The 18,815-nt window shown below is 40.3% G+C and overlaps 1 protein-coding gene across 1 annotated transcript in view; it reads left to right on the top strand.

Annotated features, from left to right (window-relative positions):
* Positions 1 to 17,287, top strand: part of cabp7b (calcium binding protein 7b) — a 27,815-nt gene extending 10,528 nt beyond the window's left edge. Inside the window, exons 2-5 of the mRNA XM_023983745.1 lie at positions 10,712 to 10,855; positions 10,991 to 11,103; positions 11,816 to 11,963; positions 14,989 to 17,287. Of these exons, the coding sequence (XP_023839513.1) occupies positions 10,712 to 10,855; positions 10,991 to 11,103; positions 11,816 to 11,963; positions 14,989 to 15,113 (530 nt within the window). The 3' untranslated portion in view covers positions 15,114 to 17,287. The remainder of the gene's footprint in view (positions 1 to 10,711; positions 10,856 to 10,990; positions 11,104 to 11,815; positions 11,964 to 14,988) is intronic.
* The last annotated feature ends 1,528 nt before the right edge of the window (positions 17,288 to 18,815 follow it).

Raw genomic sequence — 18,815 nt, 5'->3', positions numbered from 1 at the left:
TCTCTCTCTCGTCTCTCTCTCTTCGCTCTCTACTCTCTCTCGTCTCTCTCTCTCTCTCTCTGTTTCGAGATTCTACACAGATTATTACAGCAATTGTGAAAATCTCCACAGAGCTGTGATGACCAATGCATGCTATCTTAAACATGCACACAGTTRTATTAAGCCCCTTACTCACACACTTTACAAGTTTACATAAGACATTTTAAGTTACAGTAACCTCAAAATGTGGCCATGGATGTGTTACTCATTTTAMGGTTGAATGTTAAATTAGTTTGCAAGATAGCCTTAACTTTAGGCTATTTACTGTACTACAAAAGTAGGATTGAATTGTGCTTGGTTGACAACTCAACCAAATATCAACATTTAAAGGAGATGTATGTACTGCTTGGATAGTTCCATCTGAGTCACTGGCTTAATCCCGTTCTTTAACTTTTATTTTAATCTCAAATAAATCAGAGCTTGAAACCCTAGGCCTATTGTATTGCCTATTTTTGTGAATTCTGGGTTGAATTTAGCTGTATAGCTGTGGATGACTGCAATTGCTATATAGGCCTAAACAGCATCATTGATGATATACTGTATGAGAAAGTATGGTCGGTCACATTTCATTTATTATGTTAAACTTACCCTTTGGAATGACTTTGATAGGAACAGTGAATCTATTTAGTTGGAGTGGAGATCTCTCAACAATCGTTCTCACAATAGCACAATAGTAATAGACAGTGACAAATAAGATAGGCTGTTCTTGGATAAAACCCTGGATGGGAGACTAAATGGTAACTGTAGATACAGTGGCTTGCGAAAGTATTCACCCCCTTGGCATTTTTCCGATCTTGTTGCCTTACAACCTGGAATTMAAATAGTTTTTTGGAGGGTTTGTATCATTTGATTTACACAACATGCCTACCACTTTGAAGAAGCAATTTTTTWAAATTGTRAAACAAACATGAAATAAGACAAAAAAACATAAAACTTGAGTGTAAATAACTATTCAGCCCCCAAAGTCAATACTTTGTAGAGCCACCCTTTGCAGCAATTACAGCTGCAAGTCCCTTGGGGTGTGTCCCTATAAGCTTGGCACATCTAGCCACTGGGATTTTTTCCCATTCTTCAAGGCAAAACTGCTCCAGCTCCTTCAAGTTGGATGGGTTCCGCTGATGTACAGCAATCTTTAAGTCACACCACATATTCTCAATTGGATTGAAGTCTGGGCTTTGACTAGGTCATTCCAGGACATTTAAATGTTTCCCCTTAAACCACTCGAGTGTTGCTTTAGCAGTATGCTTAGGGTCATTGTCCTGCTGGAAGGTGAACCTCTGTCCCAGTCTCAAATCTCTTGAAGACTGAAACAGGTTTCCCTCAAGAATTTCCCTGTATTTAGTGCCATCCATCATTCCTTCAATTCTGACCAGTTTCCCAGTCCCTGTCGATGAAAAACATCCCCACAGCATGATGCTGCTACCACCATGCTTCACCTTGGGGGTGGTGTTCTCGGGGTGATGAGAGGTGTTGGGTTTGTGCTAGACATTGCGTTTTCCTTGATGGCCAAAAAGCTCAATTTTAGTCTCATCTAACCAGAGTACCTTCTTCCATATGTTTGGGGAGACTCCCACATGCCGTTTGGTGAACACCAAACGTGTTTGCTTATTTCTTTCTTTAAGCAATGGCTTTTTCTGGCCACTCTTCCGTAAAGCCCAGCTCTGTGGAGTGTACGGCTTAAAGTGGTCCTATGGACAGATACTCCAATCTCAGCTGTGGAGCTTTGCAGCTCCTTCAGTGTTATCTTTGGTCTCTTTGTTGTCTCTCTGATTAATGCCCTCCTTGCCTGGTCCGTGAGTTTTGGTGGGCGGCCCTCTCTTGGCAGGTTTGTTGTGGTGCCATATTTTTTTACATTTTTTAATAATGGTGCTCCGGTGGATGTTCAAAGTTCCGGATGTTTTTTTATAACCCAACCCTGATCTGTACTTCTCCACAACTTTGTCCATGACCTGTTTGGAGAGCTCCTTGGTCTTCATGGTGCTGCTTGCTTGGTGGTGCCCCTTGCTTAGTGATGTTGCAGACTCTCACCAGATCTTATTTAGGGGCTTCATAACAAATTATACATATGAAGAATACATATGCACACACCACTTTTCAATTATTATTATTTTCTTTAAACAAGTTCTTTTTTTCATGTCACTTCACCAATTTGGACTAATTTGTGTATGTCCATTACATGAAATCCAAATAAAACTACATTTAAATGACAGGTTGTAATGCAACAACTTTTGCAAGGCACTGTAAATCAATTCTCCAGTAGAAGGTGCTACCCACCCAGCCTATTTTCAAAAATATTTTTTTATAGTGGATTTAAAGTTGAAGATCTGATGTTATTTTAAAGGTACAAATAATTCAACATTATCACGTTTCAGGTAAGACCCAAATGCAGACTGTGTTGAAGTAACAATGTTTATTACAGCAACAGGGGCAGGCAAACGACAGGTCAAGGCAGGCAAGGGTCGGTAATCCAGAGTAGTGGGGCAAAGGTACAGGACGTCAGGCAGGCTCAGGGTCAGGGCGGGCAGAAAAGGTCAAAACCGGGAAAACCAGGAACAATCCGTAGTTAGGAACAGAGGTAAAAATCCTGGTAGTCTTGAYGAAACAAAACAAACTGGCAACAGACAAATAGAGAACACAGGTATAAGTACCCAGGGGATAATGGGGAAAATGGGTGACACCTGAGGGGGTGGCGACAACATACTATATAAAGTATGTCTGTGTTGAAATGTGGTTGCCATGATGAAATTTCACCCTCAAAAACAACAATTGATTACTTTTTACAAATCCTATGTATTTTTCACGTAGATTACACGTCACAATACTTGACAAATGATGTTGAAAAATGTTGATTCAACCAGCTTATGCACAGTGGGAGGTCTCWAAAAAAATATATCTGACACCAGCTTCAGCAAATACAGTGAGATGGCTGTGAATAAAGTAATTTAATCTTTGATAGATGTATGCACAACCAAAGAGGCTTTTAAATATTTGACGACCATATAAACCCCATTATCAGTCCGTTGGCTCCGCACAGTCTAGCAATTTTTTTTTCATTTTGGTTTCATTGTCGTTAGTCATCGGTTGGGAAAGCATTAGGGACAGTGCAGAATACAGCTATATCGCCCATACAAGAGCTACAAGCCGAGTGAGACAGACGAGCAGAAAAAACTTTCCTCCTCAGAGAGAGAACCAATGGTCCTGAGGTACTGGGGAAGAGTAGAGCTCAGGCTCAGAGGTTACCTTTTTTTTCAAGGGGAACGGCGCAGACAGACCCCTGTCGAGATCCCCTTTCTGGGCTTGCTACACCAGAATTTTTTTTATTTCTGCTCTATTCAATAAAGAGCAGATTGATCGAGGAGATTTTAATACACAYCTAGATTGGAATCTTTTTTTAAGTGACTTCCAGGTGGAAATGGAGGAATTGACTTAAATGAACGTAAATGAATTCTACAATAATGGAATGTGGTTTGGTGCGTATTCATAGTGCTTTCACTGCTCAGGAATGTCAGCAATTCCAAAGATCAGACTTGTACTGTGAGCATTAATAATGATAGTCGACATGAGACTTCAACTCCAGTCAATGTTCTGCAGCTGTGCAATGACTTTGAAGAAAATTGACAGGCGCAGGCAGCAAGCTAGACTTTGTCGTTTTACATTCTTGAAGCAACAGACCATGACTTTAACTCAATACCTCTACAGCTTAAGCTAACTTTGGAAAACATTACGTTTTGACCAACTTTCAAAGTTCAGAGAAAAAAAAAATGAAATCAGGATATGCCATGGAACCTAAAAGGCGTTCAAGTGTAACTCTTCTTGGAACAGGACCAATGCGGTGGCCATACCCTTGACATTTAATGAAGAACTAAGACAAATCAAAATTACAAACTCATTTTCCAAGAAGGTGGTCCTAGTCAAGAATCTATGACCCTCAACCTCTCTCACTCATTAATAACTCATTCATAATCATATGTGACAAAGAGCCAAGGTCACTGGCTAGCAAAGTCATACCTTTATATTCAGTATTTGTCAATGAACATATCAAGATATGTGTATATCAGTGGAGCTGTGCTGAAATAGTAAAGAAGTACAAACAAAAATAAGTGATTTATTGCTGCCCACATAACAGTCTGGTGACTGGTGACTGTCTCTACAGCCACAACACTCCAAGGGGTGTTGCATTTGTCATTCTGATGGCATCATATCTCAACAGTAAAAGACAACAAGAGTTGGCACTATATGAGCTATGAGACAATTGTTCAATCACACCCATTGGTCAGGTGGAAGTAGGACATTGGTTGCTATTATTGTTGTGAGGCATTGAGCAGGGCTGAATGATGTCTGATGGCCAGGGCGATGTGACCCCATCTCTCTGTTAGAGCTCATGGGATGTCAGTCTGACTGATGTAAAGCCTTGAAATCACAAATAGGGTTATGCGAGACTTGTGAGGGAGGAGGAGGATCTCTCTTTCAGTGAGATGATGAAGGAAAGACAAAGGTGATAACCTGACAGCAGATCAAACAGAGCCAACAAACAGAGCCACGCAGGAGGGAGATGAAAAATAAACAATCATCAGCCTAGCTGTCTGCTTCCAAGAGAACACACTAAACAATGATTATATTGGCAAAGGACTGTCAACGCAAGCTATTGAGCCACTCCTTTTATTGTTTTAACCGCCTATCTCGATCATTGTATGTGGTATCATTATTATCATAAACTGTTTATTACAATGAGGCCCTGGTATTTGTATCGACCTTCCTTATACAGCCAAGAGTAGAGAAATCCATAAAACTACTTGGTACACTCGGCTGTCCCCATAGAATAACACTTTTTGGTTCCAGGTAGAACCCTTTTTGGTTCTAGGTGGAACTGTTTTTGGTTCCAGGTAGAACTCTTTTGGGTTTCATGTAGAATTATCTGTGGAAAGGGTTTTACATGGAACCCAAAGGAGTTCTACCTGGAACCAAAAAGGGTTCAGGCTCAGTTGGAACTGTTTTTGGTTCCAGGTAGAACCCTTTTTGGTTCCAGGTAGAACTCTTTTGTGTTTCATGAAGAATTCTCCGTGGAAAGGGTTTTACATGGAATCCAAAATAGTTCTACCTGGAACCAAAAACAGTTTCACCTGAGCCTGAATCCTTTTTGGTTCCAGGTAGAACTCTTTTTGGTTTTATGAAGAATTTTCTGGGAAAGGGTTTTACATGGAACCCAAAAGACTTCTACCCAGACCCAAAAGGGCTCTACCTGTGTAACAGTTTGCTTCCATCCCTCTCCTCACCACTACCTGGGCTCGAACCAGCAATCCTCTGCATACATCAACAACTGACACCATCAAAGCATTGTTACCTATCACTCCACAAAATCCACGGCCCTTGGAGAGCAAGGGAAACAACTACTTAAGGCCTCAGAGCGAGTTACGTCACCAATTGAAACACTATTAGCGCGCACCCCACTAACTAGCCAGCCATTTCACACAGGTTACACCTAGAACCAAAAAGGGTTCTTCAAAGGGTTCTCCTATGGGGACAGTCAAAGAACCGTTTTAGGTTGTAGATAGTACCTTTCTTTYTAAGAGTGTACGGAAAAAGATAACCTTGGCAATGRCGTATTAATCTCCATCGTACATAGGATGTGAAGACTGAACAATAGCTATCAAAACAACTTACTTATTGATTTGACTGTTATAGAATTCATGAATCATAGTTTTCCTTTGATGTGCTTTCTGGGAAGCATAACAGTTTGCTATAAAAGCACTCACTGTAATTGTAACGTGTGATTTGTCTTGATCCTGCTGTTGTGTCCCAGAGCAGTAAGGTCAGTCTGACCCTGGCCGCAGAATAGTTGGCACTCTGCCTATAGTTAGGGACACTCAGACACATTTATTTTCAGTCCTAAGTACACAAAAGAGGTTCCGATATGCCTTTGATCAATTGCAAACATTTAACAGAAGGTTAACACATGAATGCAAGTGCTCAAACTATTCATCACAACTAAAGTAATGGGAGTCTCGACTAATTCGTTTGCATGCTATGACTATGACTATTACCATTCTCCTGTCAAATGGAACTGAGTTGTGGTGTCTAATTACTTCACTATATTGTAATTCAGACCCCATGCATGTTTTATAGTGGATGCTGTGAAGGTATTTGATGGTCGATCCCACAAGCCAAATCCTTCGGACTTTGTCTCAGCTCACTAAATATAAATGGCCTATGGCCACTCAGTTGCTCATTGTTTCACAGTAAACATACAATTGTGTTACTGTCTAAGTAACCTGGATTATGCATTCAACAGGGGAATATAGCAACCAGTTCCTCGAAACACATGCTCCACTTTGCAGTTTGTCGTTTTCAAACCCGTTGAGTCTTGTTAAAATTAAGTAACTGCAATATTTAAAACCTATTTTGCACTAGAAGGTTTATTTGCCAACAAATGTGGATTTAAATTGGCACAAGTTGAGGGAAAACAGCCTATGCACATTTGCATGGATTGTGTACAGGTTTAGTATAGCGTTTTGATTTAATTTGTATACCTTATTTGAGCACAGTATTGTTGAAGTTTGGTGTGCTGAAATCTGATATGAATGTATGCTTCTACACCTTCTACACCGTACTTCTASACCTGCATTGCTKGCTGTTTGGGGTTTTAGGCTGGGTTTCTGTACAGCACTTTGAGATATCAGCTGATGTAAGAAGRACTTTATAAATACATTTGATTTGATTTGATGTATGCATAATTGCCTCGCCTGGTTCACCAACTACTTCTCAGATAGAGTTCAGTGTGTCAAATCAGAGGGCATGTTGTCCGGACCTCTGGCAGTCTCTATGGGGGTGCCACAGGGTTAAATTCTCAGGACGACTCTTTTCTCTGTGCATATCAATGATGTCGCTCTTGCTGCTGGAGATTCTCTGATCCACCTCTACGCAGACGACACCATTCTGTATACATCATTGGACACTGTGCTAACAAACCTCCAAACGAGCTTCAACGCCATACAACACTCCTTCCGTGGCCTCCAACTGCTTTGAATGCTAGTAAAACTAAGTGCATGCTCTTCAACCGAATGCTGCCCGCACCCTCTGCCCGACTAGCATCACTTCTCTGGACGGTTCTGACCTAGAATATGTGGACAACTACAAATACCTAGGTGGCTGGTTAGACTGTAAACCTTTCTTCCAGACTCACATTAAGCATCTCCAAGTCAAAATTAAATCTAGAATCGGCTTCCTATTTCACAACAAAGCCTCCTTCACTCATGCTGCCAAACATACCCTCGTAAAACTGACTATCCTACCCGTCCTTGACTTCGGCGATGTCATTTACAAAATAACCTCCAACACTCTACTCAGCAAACTGGATGTACAGTCGTGGCCAAAAGTTTTGAGAATGGCACAAATATACATTTTCACAAAGTCTGCTGCCTCAGTTTGTATGATGGCATTTTGCATATACTCCAGAATGTTATGAAGAGTGATCAGATGAATTGCAATTAATTGCAAAGTCCCTCTTTGCCATGCAAATGAACTGAATACCAAAAAAACATTTCCACTGCATTTCAGCCCTGCCACAAAAGGACCAGTTGATATCATGTCAGTGATTCTCTTATTAACACAGGTGTGAGTGTTGACGAGGACAAGGCTGGAGATCACTCTGTCATGCTGATTGAGTTCGAATAACAGACTGGAAGCTTCAAAAGGAGGGTGGTGCTTGGAATCATTGTTCTTCCTCTGTCAACCATGGTTACCTGCAAGGAAACACGTGCCGTCATCATTGCATTGCACAAAAAGGGCTTCACAGGCAAGGATATTGCTGCCAGTAAGATTGCACCTAAATCAACCATTTATTGGATCATCAAGAACTTCAAGGAGAGTGGTTCAATTGTTGTGAAGAAGGCTTCAGGGCGTCCAAGAAAGTCCAGCAAGCACAAGGACTGTCTCCTAAAGTTTATTCAGCTACGGAATCGGGCACCACCAGTACAGAGCTTGCTCAGGAATGGCAGCAGGCAGGTGTGAGTGCATCTGCACGCACAGTGAGGCGAAGACTTTTGGAGGATGGCCTKGKGKCAAGAAGGGCAGCAAAGAAGCCACTGATATTCTGCAAAAGGTACAGGGATTGGGCTGCTGAGGACTGGGGTAAAGTCATTTTCTCTGATGAATCCCCTTTCCAATTGTTTGGTGCATCCGGAAAAAAGCTTGTCCGGAGAAAACAAGGTGAGCGCTACCATCAGTCCTGTGTCATGCCAACAGTAAAGCATCCTGAGACCATTCACGTGTGGGGTTGCTTCTCAGCCAAGGGAGTGGGCTTACTCACAATTTTGCCTAAGAACACAGCCATGAATAAAGAATGGTACCAACACATCCTCCGAGAGCAACTTTTCCCCACCATCCAGGAACAGTTCGGTGACGAACAATACCTTTTCCAGCATGATGGAGAACCTTGCCATAAGGCAAAAGCGATAACTAAGTGGCTCAGGGAACAAAACATCGATATTTTGGGTCCATGGCCAGGAAACTCCCCAGACCTTAATCCCATTGAGAACTTGTGGTCAATCCTCAAGAGGCGGGTGGACAAACAAAAACCCACAAATTCTGACAAACTCCAAGCATTGATTATGCAAGAATGGGCTGCCATCAGTCAGGATGTGGCCCAGAAGTTAATTGACAGCATGCCAGGGCGGATTGCAGAGGTCTTGAAAAAGAAGGGTCAACACTGCAAATATTGACTCTTTGCATCAACTTTATGTAATATTCAATAAAAGCCTTTGACACTTATGAAATGCTTGTAATTATACTTCAGTATTCCATAGTAACATCTGACAAAAATATCTAAAGACACTGAAGCAGCAGACTTTGTGAAAATTAATATTTGTGTCATTCTCAACACTTTTGTCCATGACTGTAGTCTATCACAGTGCCATCCGTTTTGTCACCAAAGCCCCATATACTACCCACCACTGCGACCTGTATGCTCTCGTTGGTTGGCCCTCACTACATATACGTCGCCAAACCCACTGGCTCCAGGTCATCTATAAGTCTTTGCTAGGTAAAGCTCCGCCTTATCTCAGCTCACTGGTCACCATAGCAACACCCACCCGTAGCACGCGTTCCAGCAGGTATATTGCACTGGTCATCCCCAAAGCCAACACTTCCTTTGGCCGCCTTTCCTTCCAGTTCTCTGCTGCCAATGACTGGAACGAATTTCAAAAATCACTGAAGCTGGAGTCTTAAATCTCCCTCTCTAACTTTAAGCATCAGCTGTCAGAGCAGCTTAGCGATCACTGTACCTGTACACAGCCAATCTGTAAATAGCACACCCAACTACCTCATCCACATATTATTACTTACCCTCTTGCTCTTTTGCACCCCAGTATCTCTACTTGCACATCATCATCTGCACATCTATCACTCCAGTGTTAATGCTAATGTCACAACTTCTGCTGAAGTTGGTTCCTCTCCTTGTTCGGGCGGTGTTCGGCGGTCGACGTCACCGGTCTTCTAGCCATCGCCGATCCATTTTTCATTTTCCATTTGTTTTGTCTTGTTTTCCCACACACCTGGTTTTCATTCCCTCATTACATGTTGTGTATTTAACCCTCTGTTCCCCCCATGTCTTTGTGTGGTATTGTTTGTTGTAAGTGCTTGTGCACATGACTAGTGCGCGTCGGGTTTTGTACCCATGTTGTTATTTTCTTGATGCCGTTGGTTTTGCTATTAAACTGCTCCGGCTATTACCTAGTTCTGCTCTCCTGCGTCTGACTTCCCTGCCACCAGTTACGCACCCCTTACAGCTAAATTGTAATTATTGTGCCTCTATGGTCTATTTATTGCCTACCTCCCTACTCTTATACATTTGCACACACTGTACATAGATTTTTCTATTGTGTGATTGACCGTACGTTTGTTTATGTGTAACTCTGTGTTGTTGTTTTTGTCGTACTGCTTTGCTTTATCTTGGCCAGGTTGCAGTTGTAAATGAGAACTTGTTCTCAACTGGCCTACCTGGTTAAATAAAGGTGAAATAAAGTAAAAATACAAATTATTTGCTCACTTTGTACTAGCTGATTCTGGAAGGCCCTCACCTTATTATCTGTTGTGTTTCCCTGTCCTGCCCAGGCTCAGCCTTTATTTGTGGATCTTCTTATGCACACATTTCTCAGTAGTGATGTACTGTATCTAGGTCAACTCCAGGTCAAGGATATTTCACACCTGATCTAAACAAACTTATCAAGCCCTTTTCCATTTTGTTGAGGATTTTGTTTATTCCCTCCAAGATCTGGTATGGAAACTATTCCAAACCCCCTAGCTACTGCTAATAGGCTTGTAGCCTCTCATCATGTGCTAAAGTATTCTGTTTGAAGTGAAAAAGGTACAGTTGGCATCAAATATGCAAAACTTCACTCTCTCTGCTGTTTGATGCAAATACACACTCAGAGAGTTAAAGCTCTCCAAATTCAGCTGAGCAATAAAAATATCATCTAACTAGCTGCAATAAGATATGAACATAAAGCCACCTAACTCTAAGTCTGAGCATTATTAACAGTTATCTGTGGGTAGTTTGAAAGGTCAGGACAACTATGTTGTGTGGTGGGGAAATCTGAACTTCCCATTATCAGTGCATTAGTACATCAGACTAGTCTCAATCCTCCTATCTGAGTTTTGTTCCTTCATTTCTCCACAGAGATCCGTGAGGCCTTCAAGGTGTTTGACCGAGATGGAAACGGATACATCTCAAAGCAGGAGTTGGGGGTGGCTATGCGGTCGCTGGGATACATGCCCAATGAGGTGGAGCTGGAGATTATTATCCAAAGGCTGGACATGGATGGTGAATCACAAACACACACAATTTTAAATGCTGTTCACTGAGATCATTCAAGATAAGGCCTTTCCTCCTTTACATGTGTAAAAGTGTCTGGCTGACCGACATATTGACTAAATATCCACACTCCTGTCCCTGCAGGTGATGGCCAGGTTGACTTCGAGGAATTTGTTGCACTGCTTGGACCTAAACTTATTGCTGCTGGGATGCCTGATAAGTTCCATGGGGCGGACTTTGACTCTGTATTTTGGAAGGTAAGGCATCTGCTATCAGCCCACTCATCTATCTCTTTCTCCTCTTTCTTTATCAGAGCTAATTATGGCTTAATATTTCCTCATTGGAGTGAGATGATTTTCCTGAGGGCTTTCAAAGCTTTTGTGATTATAAACCACAGTCAGTCTAATTAAAATTACCATAAAAACATGATAGGAGCTAAATAATCATTAAAGAGAGGGCAATGCCACTGTGGTTATGACATCACGTATTATATTCCTAATTGCCGTTGCAAGCGTTCCCCAGAGATTCAAATTTCTATTCAATTTATTCATGAGAGAGAGTCTATTCCAGAGCCATATTCAGACAATTAAAACAAACAGTTTATTAGTTGCTTTATCATTTAAATTCTTCATCACTGTGATGAATGGTTCATTACATTGGATGTCGTAATAGTCAGGAGGCTGTTCATGATTTTAAACGTTATAGCAGTACAAAGAATTCACATCTAAAACAGCTCCAGGCTAATCAAAATTTATGTTTTTCTAAATCAAATATGTGAAATTTGATATAACATAATCTATTATTTGAAATGTATTCACCACAACTGTGTCGGTGATGGGATGGGATAGAAACCTTTGCACCACCTCTAATTGTCTTACATAGAAATGCTCCTCTGTGTAACCTTGCTCAAACATTGATATGCAGACAGAGACCTGTGCTCAAGCGTTTGTGTCTGGTACTGTCCCCCAGTGTGACATGTCGAAGCTGACAGTGGATGAGCTGAAGAGGCTACTGTATGACACCTTCTGTGACCACCTCACCATGAAAGACATTGAGAACATCATCATGACCGAAGAGAGCCACCTGGACAGTCAAGAGTGCCAAGTGGACATTGACAGTAAGAGTTTTCAACCACTATCAATAAGTGTGACCGGTGTAGGTTGTCCCGTCGTTGTGTTTTGATCGGCTTACAGTTGACCAAATGATCAGGGTTAGTATTGATCTTTTAGTCTCTGATAATGACAGGACAAACTTCCATAAACAAATGCTGTGCTGCTCTTACATTTGAAGTCAGAAGTTTACATACACCTTAGCCAAATACATTTAAACTCCGTTTTTCACAATTCCTGACATTTAATCCTAGTAAAAATTCCCTGTCTACGGTCAGTTAGGATCACCACTTTATTTTAAGAATGTGATATGTCAGAATAATAGCAGAGAGAATGATTTATTTCAGCTTTTATTTCTTTCATCACATTCCCAGTGGGTCAGAAGTTTACATACACTCAATTAGTATTTGGTAGCATTGCGTTTACATTGTTTAACTTGGGTCAAACATTTCAGGTAGCCTTCCACACCTTCCCACAATAAGTTGGGTGAATTTTGGCCCATTCCTCCTGACAGAGCTGGTGTAACTGAGTCAGGTATGTAGGCCTCCTTGCTCGCACATGCTTTTTCAGTTCTGCCCACAGATTTTCTATAGGATTGAGGTCAGGGCTTTGTGATGGCCACTCCAATACCTTGACTTTGTTGTCCTTAAGCCATTTTGCCACAACTTTGGAAGTATGCTTGGGGTCATTGTCCATTTGGAAGATCCATTTGCGACCAAGCTGTAACTTCCTGTCACGTTCCTGACCTTATTTCCTTTGTTTAGTCTTTGTTTAGTTGGTCAGGACGTGAGCTGGGTGGGCATTCTATGTTTTGTGTTTCTATGTTGGGTTTGTTGTTTGGCCTAATATGGTTCTCAATCAGAGGCAGGTGTTTGTCATTGTCTCTGATTGGGAACCATATTAAGGTAGCCTGTTTTCACTGTTTGTTTGTGGGTGATTGTTCCTGTTCGTGTGTTCATGTATTTTGTGTTCCCATGTTCAGGACTGTAGCTTCGTCGGTTTTCGTCTGTTTATTGTTTTTGTTCGTGTTAAAAAAGTGTTCCAGTAAATATGGAAACGTACCACGCTGCGCTTTGGTCCTCCTCTCTTTCCACCTACGAGAGTCGTTACACTTCCTGACTGATGTCTTGAGATGTTGCTTCAATATATCCACATAATTTTCCCTCCTCATGATGCCATCTGTTTTGTGAAGTGCACCAGACCCTCCTGCAGCAAAGCACCCCCACAACATGATGCTGCCACGCCCGTGCTTCACGGTTGAGATGGTGTTCTTTGGCTTGCAAGCCTCCCCCGATTTCCTCCAAAAATAACGATGGTCATTATGGCCAAACAGTTCTATTTTTGTTTCATCAGACCAGAGGACATTTCTCCAAAAAGTACAATCTTTGTCCCCATGTGCAGTTGAAAACCGTAGTCTGGCTCTTTTATGGCGGTTTTGGAGAAGTGGTTTCTTCGATATAGGACTCGTTTTACTGTGGATATAGATACTTTTGTACCTGTTTCCTCCAGCATCTTCATAAGGTCCTTAGCTTTTGTTCTGGGATTGATTTGCACTTTTCACACCAAAGTACGTTAATCTCGAGGAGACAGAATGCGTCTCCTTCCTGAGCAGTATGACGGCTGTGTGGTCCCATGGTGTTTATACATGCGTACTATTGTTTGTACAGATGAAAGTGGTACCTTCAGGCGTTTGGAAATTGCTCCCAAGGATGAACCAGAGTTGTGTAGGTCTACAATTGTTTTTCTGAGGTCTTGGCTGATTTCTTTTGATTTTCCCATAATGTCATGCAAAGAGGCACTGAGTTTGAAGGTAGGCCTTGAAATAAATTCACAGGTACAATTCCAATTGGCTCAAATGATGTTAATTAGCCCATCAGAAGCTTCTAAAGCCATGACATCATTTTCTGGAATTTTCCAAGCTGTTTAAAGGCACAGTCAACTTAGTGCATGTAAACTTCTGACCCACTAGAATTGTGATACAGTGAATTATAAGTGAAATAATCTGTCTTTAAACAATTGTTGGAAAAATGACTTGTGTCATGCACAAAGTAGATGTCCTAACTGACTTGMCAAAACTATAGTTTGTTAACAAGAAATTTGTGGAGTGGTTGAAAWAGGAGTTTTAATGACTCAAACCTAAGTGTATGTAAACTTCTGACTTCAACTGTATATATATATACAGTGGGGAGAACAAGTATTTGATACACTGCCGATTTTGCAGGTTTTCCTACTTACAAAGCATGTAGAGGTCTGTAATTTTTTTTATCATAGGTACACTTCAACTGTGAGAGACGGAATCTAAAACAAAAATCCAGAAATCACATTGTATGATTTTTAAGTAATTAATTAGCATTTTATTATATGACATCAGTCAGGAAGTTAAAGCTTGGTCGCAAATGGGCCTTCCAAATGGACAATGACCCCAAGCATACTTCCAAAGTTGTGACATAATGGCTTAAGCACAACAAAGTCAAGGTATTGGAGTGGCCATCACAAAGCTCTGACCTCAATCCAATATAAAATGTGTCGGCAGAACTGAAAAAGCGTGTGCGAGAAAGGAGGCCTACAAACCTGGCTCAGTTACACCAGCTCTGTCAGGAGGAATGGGCTAAAATTCACCCAACTTATTGTGGGAAGCTTGTAAAAGGCTACCTGAATCGTTTGACCCAAGTTAAACAATGTAAAGGCAATGCTACCAAATACTAATTGAGTGTATGTAAACTTCTGACCCACTGGGAATGTGATGAAAGAAATAAAAGCTGAAATGAATCATTCTCTCTACTATTATTCTGAGATTTCACATTCTTAAAATRAAGTGGTGATCCTAACTGACCTAAGACAGGGCATTTTTACTAGGATTAAATGTCAGCATTTGTATAAAAAAAACTGAGTTTAAATGTATTTGGCTAAGGTGTATGTAAACTTCTGACTTCAACTGTACATATCTGTCTCTGTCGTTTTCTTGCTGTGACGTTCTCTCTATCTATATATACAGTATATTAACTCTCTTTGACTTTCTCTCTATCTTCACAGCCAGCCCAACACAACAGAAGCACACATGTGTGCGGAAGAGCCTAATTTGTGCCTTCGCCTTTGCATTTATCATCAGCGTAATGCTTATTGCAGCTAACCAGATGCTTCGTAGAGGTATGAAGTAGAAAGCCCTGTCCTCCACGACCAGAAGGGTTGTTTCCTTTGTTATCCTTTCACACTCAACCCAGTGACTAAGCATAGACAAATTGAACTGATAGAAAGGAAATAAAATAACATGATTTCTTTTTCAGAGACATATATTTACTGACCATTCTGTCCTGAGATCCATTTAGAGCCAAAACACAGACTGAACACCCTGATAYCAAAACTGTCAACTGGACAAATGGATATAGGCCAGGAACCTGAGGAACAAAATGTCTTGTTTACCCTTCACCATTAGTTTCAGATGTTCTGAAGGTTACCACCAAACACACTGTATCACACACACAAAGAACAAATACTAAGCAATTATACAATCTCTTTGATTCAACTCACCATAATGTTGCCCTATACCATTCACAAGGTCATTTATTAGCCTTTTATTTCCTATGAGATAAATGAGTAAAGCTGTAGTGTCTGTGCTCTATTGGTAACCATGTTGTCTGAAACATATCGACATTACTAGTGTATAACATGTGGCACTACAGCCTGCCCTTGCAAAGCACGTAGCCAACGGCATTTATTCTACATGTATTTTTATTCAACAGCACATAAAGAACATGCACAGTACATACACAACATAACTCTACAGTACCAACGGCAGTTTCTAAAGAAATTACCCTACCTATTGTAGAGAATGAATTTAGAGATGTGGAGATATCATTTGGGGAATTTCGTAGACACCGATAATAATAGTTGTCATCAGCAAACCTGAGATGCATCTGCCAATCTCTATCTCTAGAGTCACTGTTCCGATTGCTGGCTCACCCCAATTCTACTTCTAAACACACAGCACATGTACATGTAAATAATACCAAGTAATATGATTTGTGTACTTCCTCTGTGGTGTTTATCTTCAAAGTCAGATGTATTTATTAAAATGATTATGCAAATGATAGTTATTATTGCAAAAAAGTACATCGTACATGAACGTTTTCTGTAAATATTTATATTCTGTGAATGTGGAGACAGTTTGAAAGGACATTTAAATGTATGTTTTGTTTGGCTTTTGACATGGTCCACCAAAACAACATTAAGCTATTATTTAGATTTTTACATGGTTCTATTTTCTTAATGTAAGAAGAGATACTTTTTATCAAAGATCAAGATATCAAGAATGCAAACATATACTCTTTTTTTAAATCAGGGTTCTAATGTATGATTCCCAGGTTTACAGAAACTGGAATATCATTCTAACACAATTAGTAATCTGTTAATGGCCATGTACTTACATTTTTTGGCCATGTACTTGACATTTTGCTCTTTTGTCATATTGCTTTTTTAGAAATCTATGTTTTCTCTTTATCATATATGAAGAATTTAACTATCATTTTAATGAAATGCTATATATATTCTCTTGCTCTTTTTATCACAAGCTGAATCAAGTCTGTATCATACCAGAAAATAGTATATCAAATAGTGAAAAAGAACAGGGCTTGCAATAGTCTACCTTGATGAGGGTGACTAAATGTTGCTCGGTTATCTGTTCATATGTGAGAAATAACTGTTTGACATTATATGCATTTGCAAAATGTGAAATAGCCAGTTTAATAGACAATACATACAAAAATAGTAAAGCAATGATATTGTATATGACCAATGTTACATTGCATTAATGAGGAGAATATGTTAATGTACAGTTTGTTGAGAGTGATCTGATGTTTTTCCATATCTGTCAATGTGTTGTCATATGAAGCAGTTTTGTTCTTTACATGTGACTGTGATTTTCATCAAGTCAAACATAGTGCAGCTCTGATACTTTGTGCCAAACGCGGGGGGAAATGCACATATCAATAATTTCAGAATAACATGTTTTAGGGATTGAATATTCTTGATTGAAATATAACTTGCAAACAAATGTATTTCTTATCAGAAATAAATGTCTTACAAATAAATACTAACGCAATATACTGTATACTGTATGGACATGGTGTATAGAAATGACCTCTCATGTGAACCTTCAAGTGTCCTCGCACTGTCTGTTGTTGCCTTTGGTTGAACATTCTATGGCATTCTTTCAGCATCAGTAATCTCATCCTATGCACTGTAATTGCACATATGTACCCGTCACCACATCAAATATACATTTATTAACATGATGTCTGGATGCATGTTGTCCAATAAACAAACACAAATGTGATAGCCTTGTCCAATGTTGATTTTATACCTATCGTACGGATACAGTAACTTTTAAGGGAACAGACATGAGTATTGTAATGTTTTAAGCTCTAGTGTGTACAAGTCTCCCTCGCCGCGCAAGCGTTCACATGCCACATCTATTTCTATGGGCACAAGCACTGTTTATGACACAAACTGTTCACACCCCTCTTGTTGGTGGAGAGAATTTTGCAGGTTCAAAGCTTATTTCCTGAAATTCTACACATTTTGTCATGGGGTGCAAAGAAAACTTTGCAGTTTTAAAGCAGATTTGCTTGCAATTCTATACATTTTGCCATGTCTAATATGTTTTCATGTGTTATTTGAGTGACAAAAAAATTACAACAATATGTATGGAATAAAAAAAATAAAAAAATACGTTAGCTGACATGGGCTAGTTGATCTGGACATTTCTGACAAGTTATAAATAGCTCTCTAAGGTATGCAATGACTAACATGACAAGAGGAACTGATGATGCACTACCCAATTTTGAAATTGCACCTTGTGCATTCTACTATTACAACTTTCAAGAGTACGTTTAAAGCCGGACTGAGTTTCTGAACAATATATATATATATATATAATTGTAATTCTCTGTGTGGGGGGTCTCCGCGCCACCCCTGCCGACCCCTTGCGCCACCCCTAGCGGGCGCCCCACAGTTTGGAAACCATGTGTTATGTTGTGAGCCAATAGGTGATATACACCCGCGCCACCCCTGCCGACCCCTTGCGCCACCCCTAGCGGGCGCCCCACAGTTTGGAAACCATGTGTTATGTTGTGAGCCAATAGGTGATATACACATTCATATAAGATGGTCTCAGAATCTACTCAGGGAAGTTACTAGAATGTGACAGAAATGAGGAAATTATACAGAATTGTGTAGCTGCTTTCTAATGAGGTTTGAATATGAATCTTCCAGCTGCTTTCTGTGACAACACCATTAGTGTTGTGGCTGTATCTATACAGTTTAATCCCAACAGGACAGATGGTGGCCCTCCCTTCAGACAGACGTAAGGAGCTCTGGGTCCCTGGGACTCAAATCCCAGCATGTGTAGACAGGACAACTTCTTATACTGAACAGTGGCAGACATCATTAAGAGATAGCCCTGGGTGATATGGACAAAATCCATATCGCAATAAATTGCCTGAATTGATGCAATAACGATAAATAGTACGATATGTTTATAACAATGTGCACCACCGTTTAAAAAAAAGATCCTTTAAACTACTACTACTAGTTTGATGGTTATATGGGTCCCATTAACAATCACCCATAGTAGCAAACTTATTTAATTTCAAACTTCACATTTCTCTAGTATAGGCTACTTGTTGTAATAAACTACATCAGCAAAAGTGATCGGTATGGTCGGTGTCGATAGTTTTCAGTTTATCACCCCACTTCTGTTACGAAACATCCCAATGTTCAGTAAACCATACAGTGATGGAAAAGGAGACAGACTTGGTAGGAGACAGACTGGGTAGGAGACAGACTGGGTAGGAGACAGACTG

The sequence above is a fragment of the Salvelinus sp. IW2-2015 genome, linkage group LG4q.1:29 (genome assembly GCF_002910315.2).
Source record: "Salvelinus sp. IW2-2015 linkage group LG4q.1:29, ASM291031v2, whole genome shotgun sequence".
Lineage (NCBI taxonomy): Eukaryota > Metazoa > Chordata > Actinopteri > Salmoniformes > Salmonidae > Salvelinus > Salvelinus sp. IW2-2015.
The sequence above is the reverse complement of the archived record's forward strand: the minus strand, read 5'-3'. Positions and strand labels throughout refer to the sequence as shown.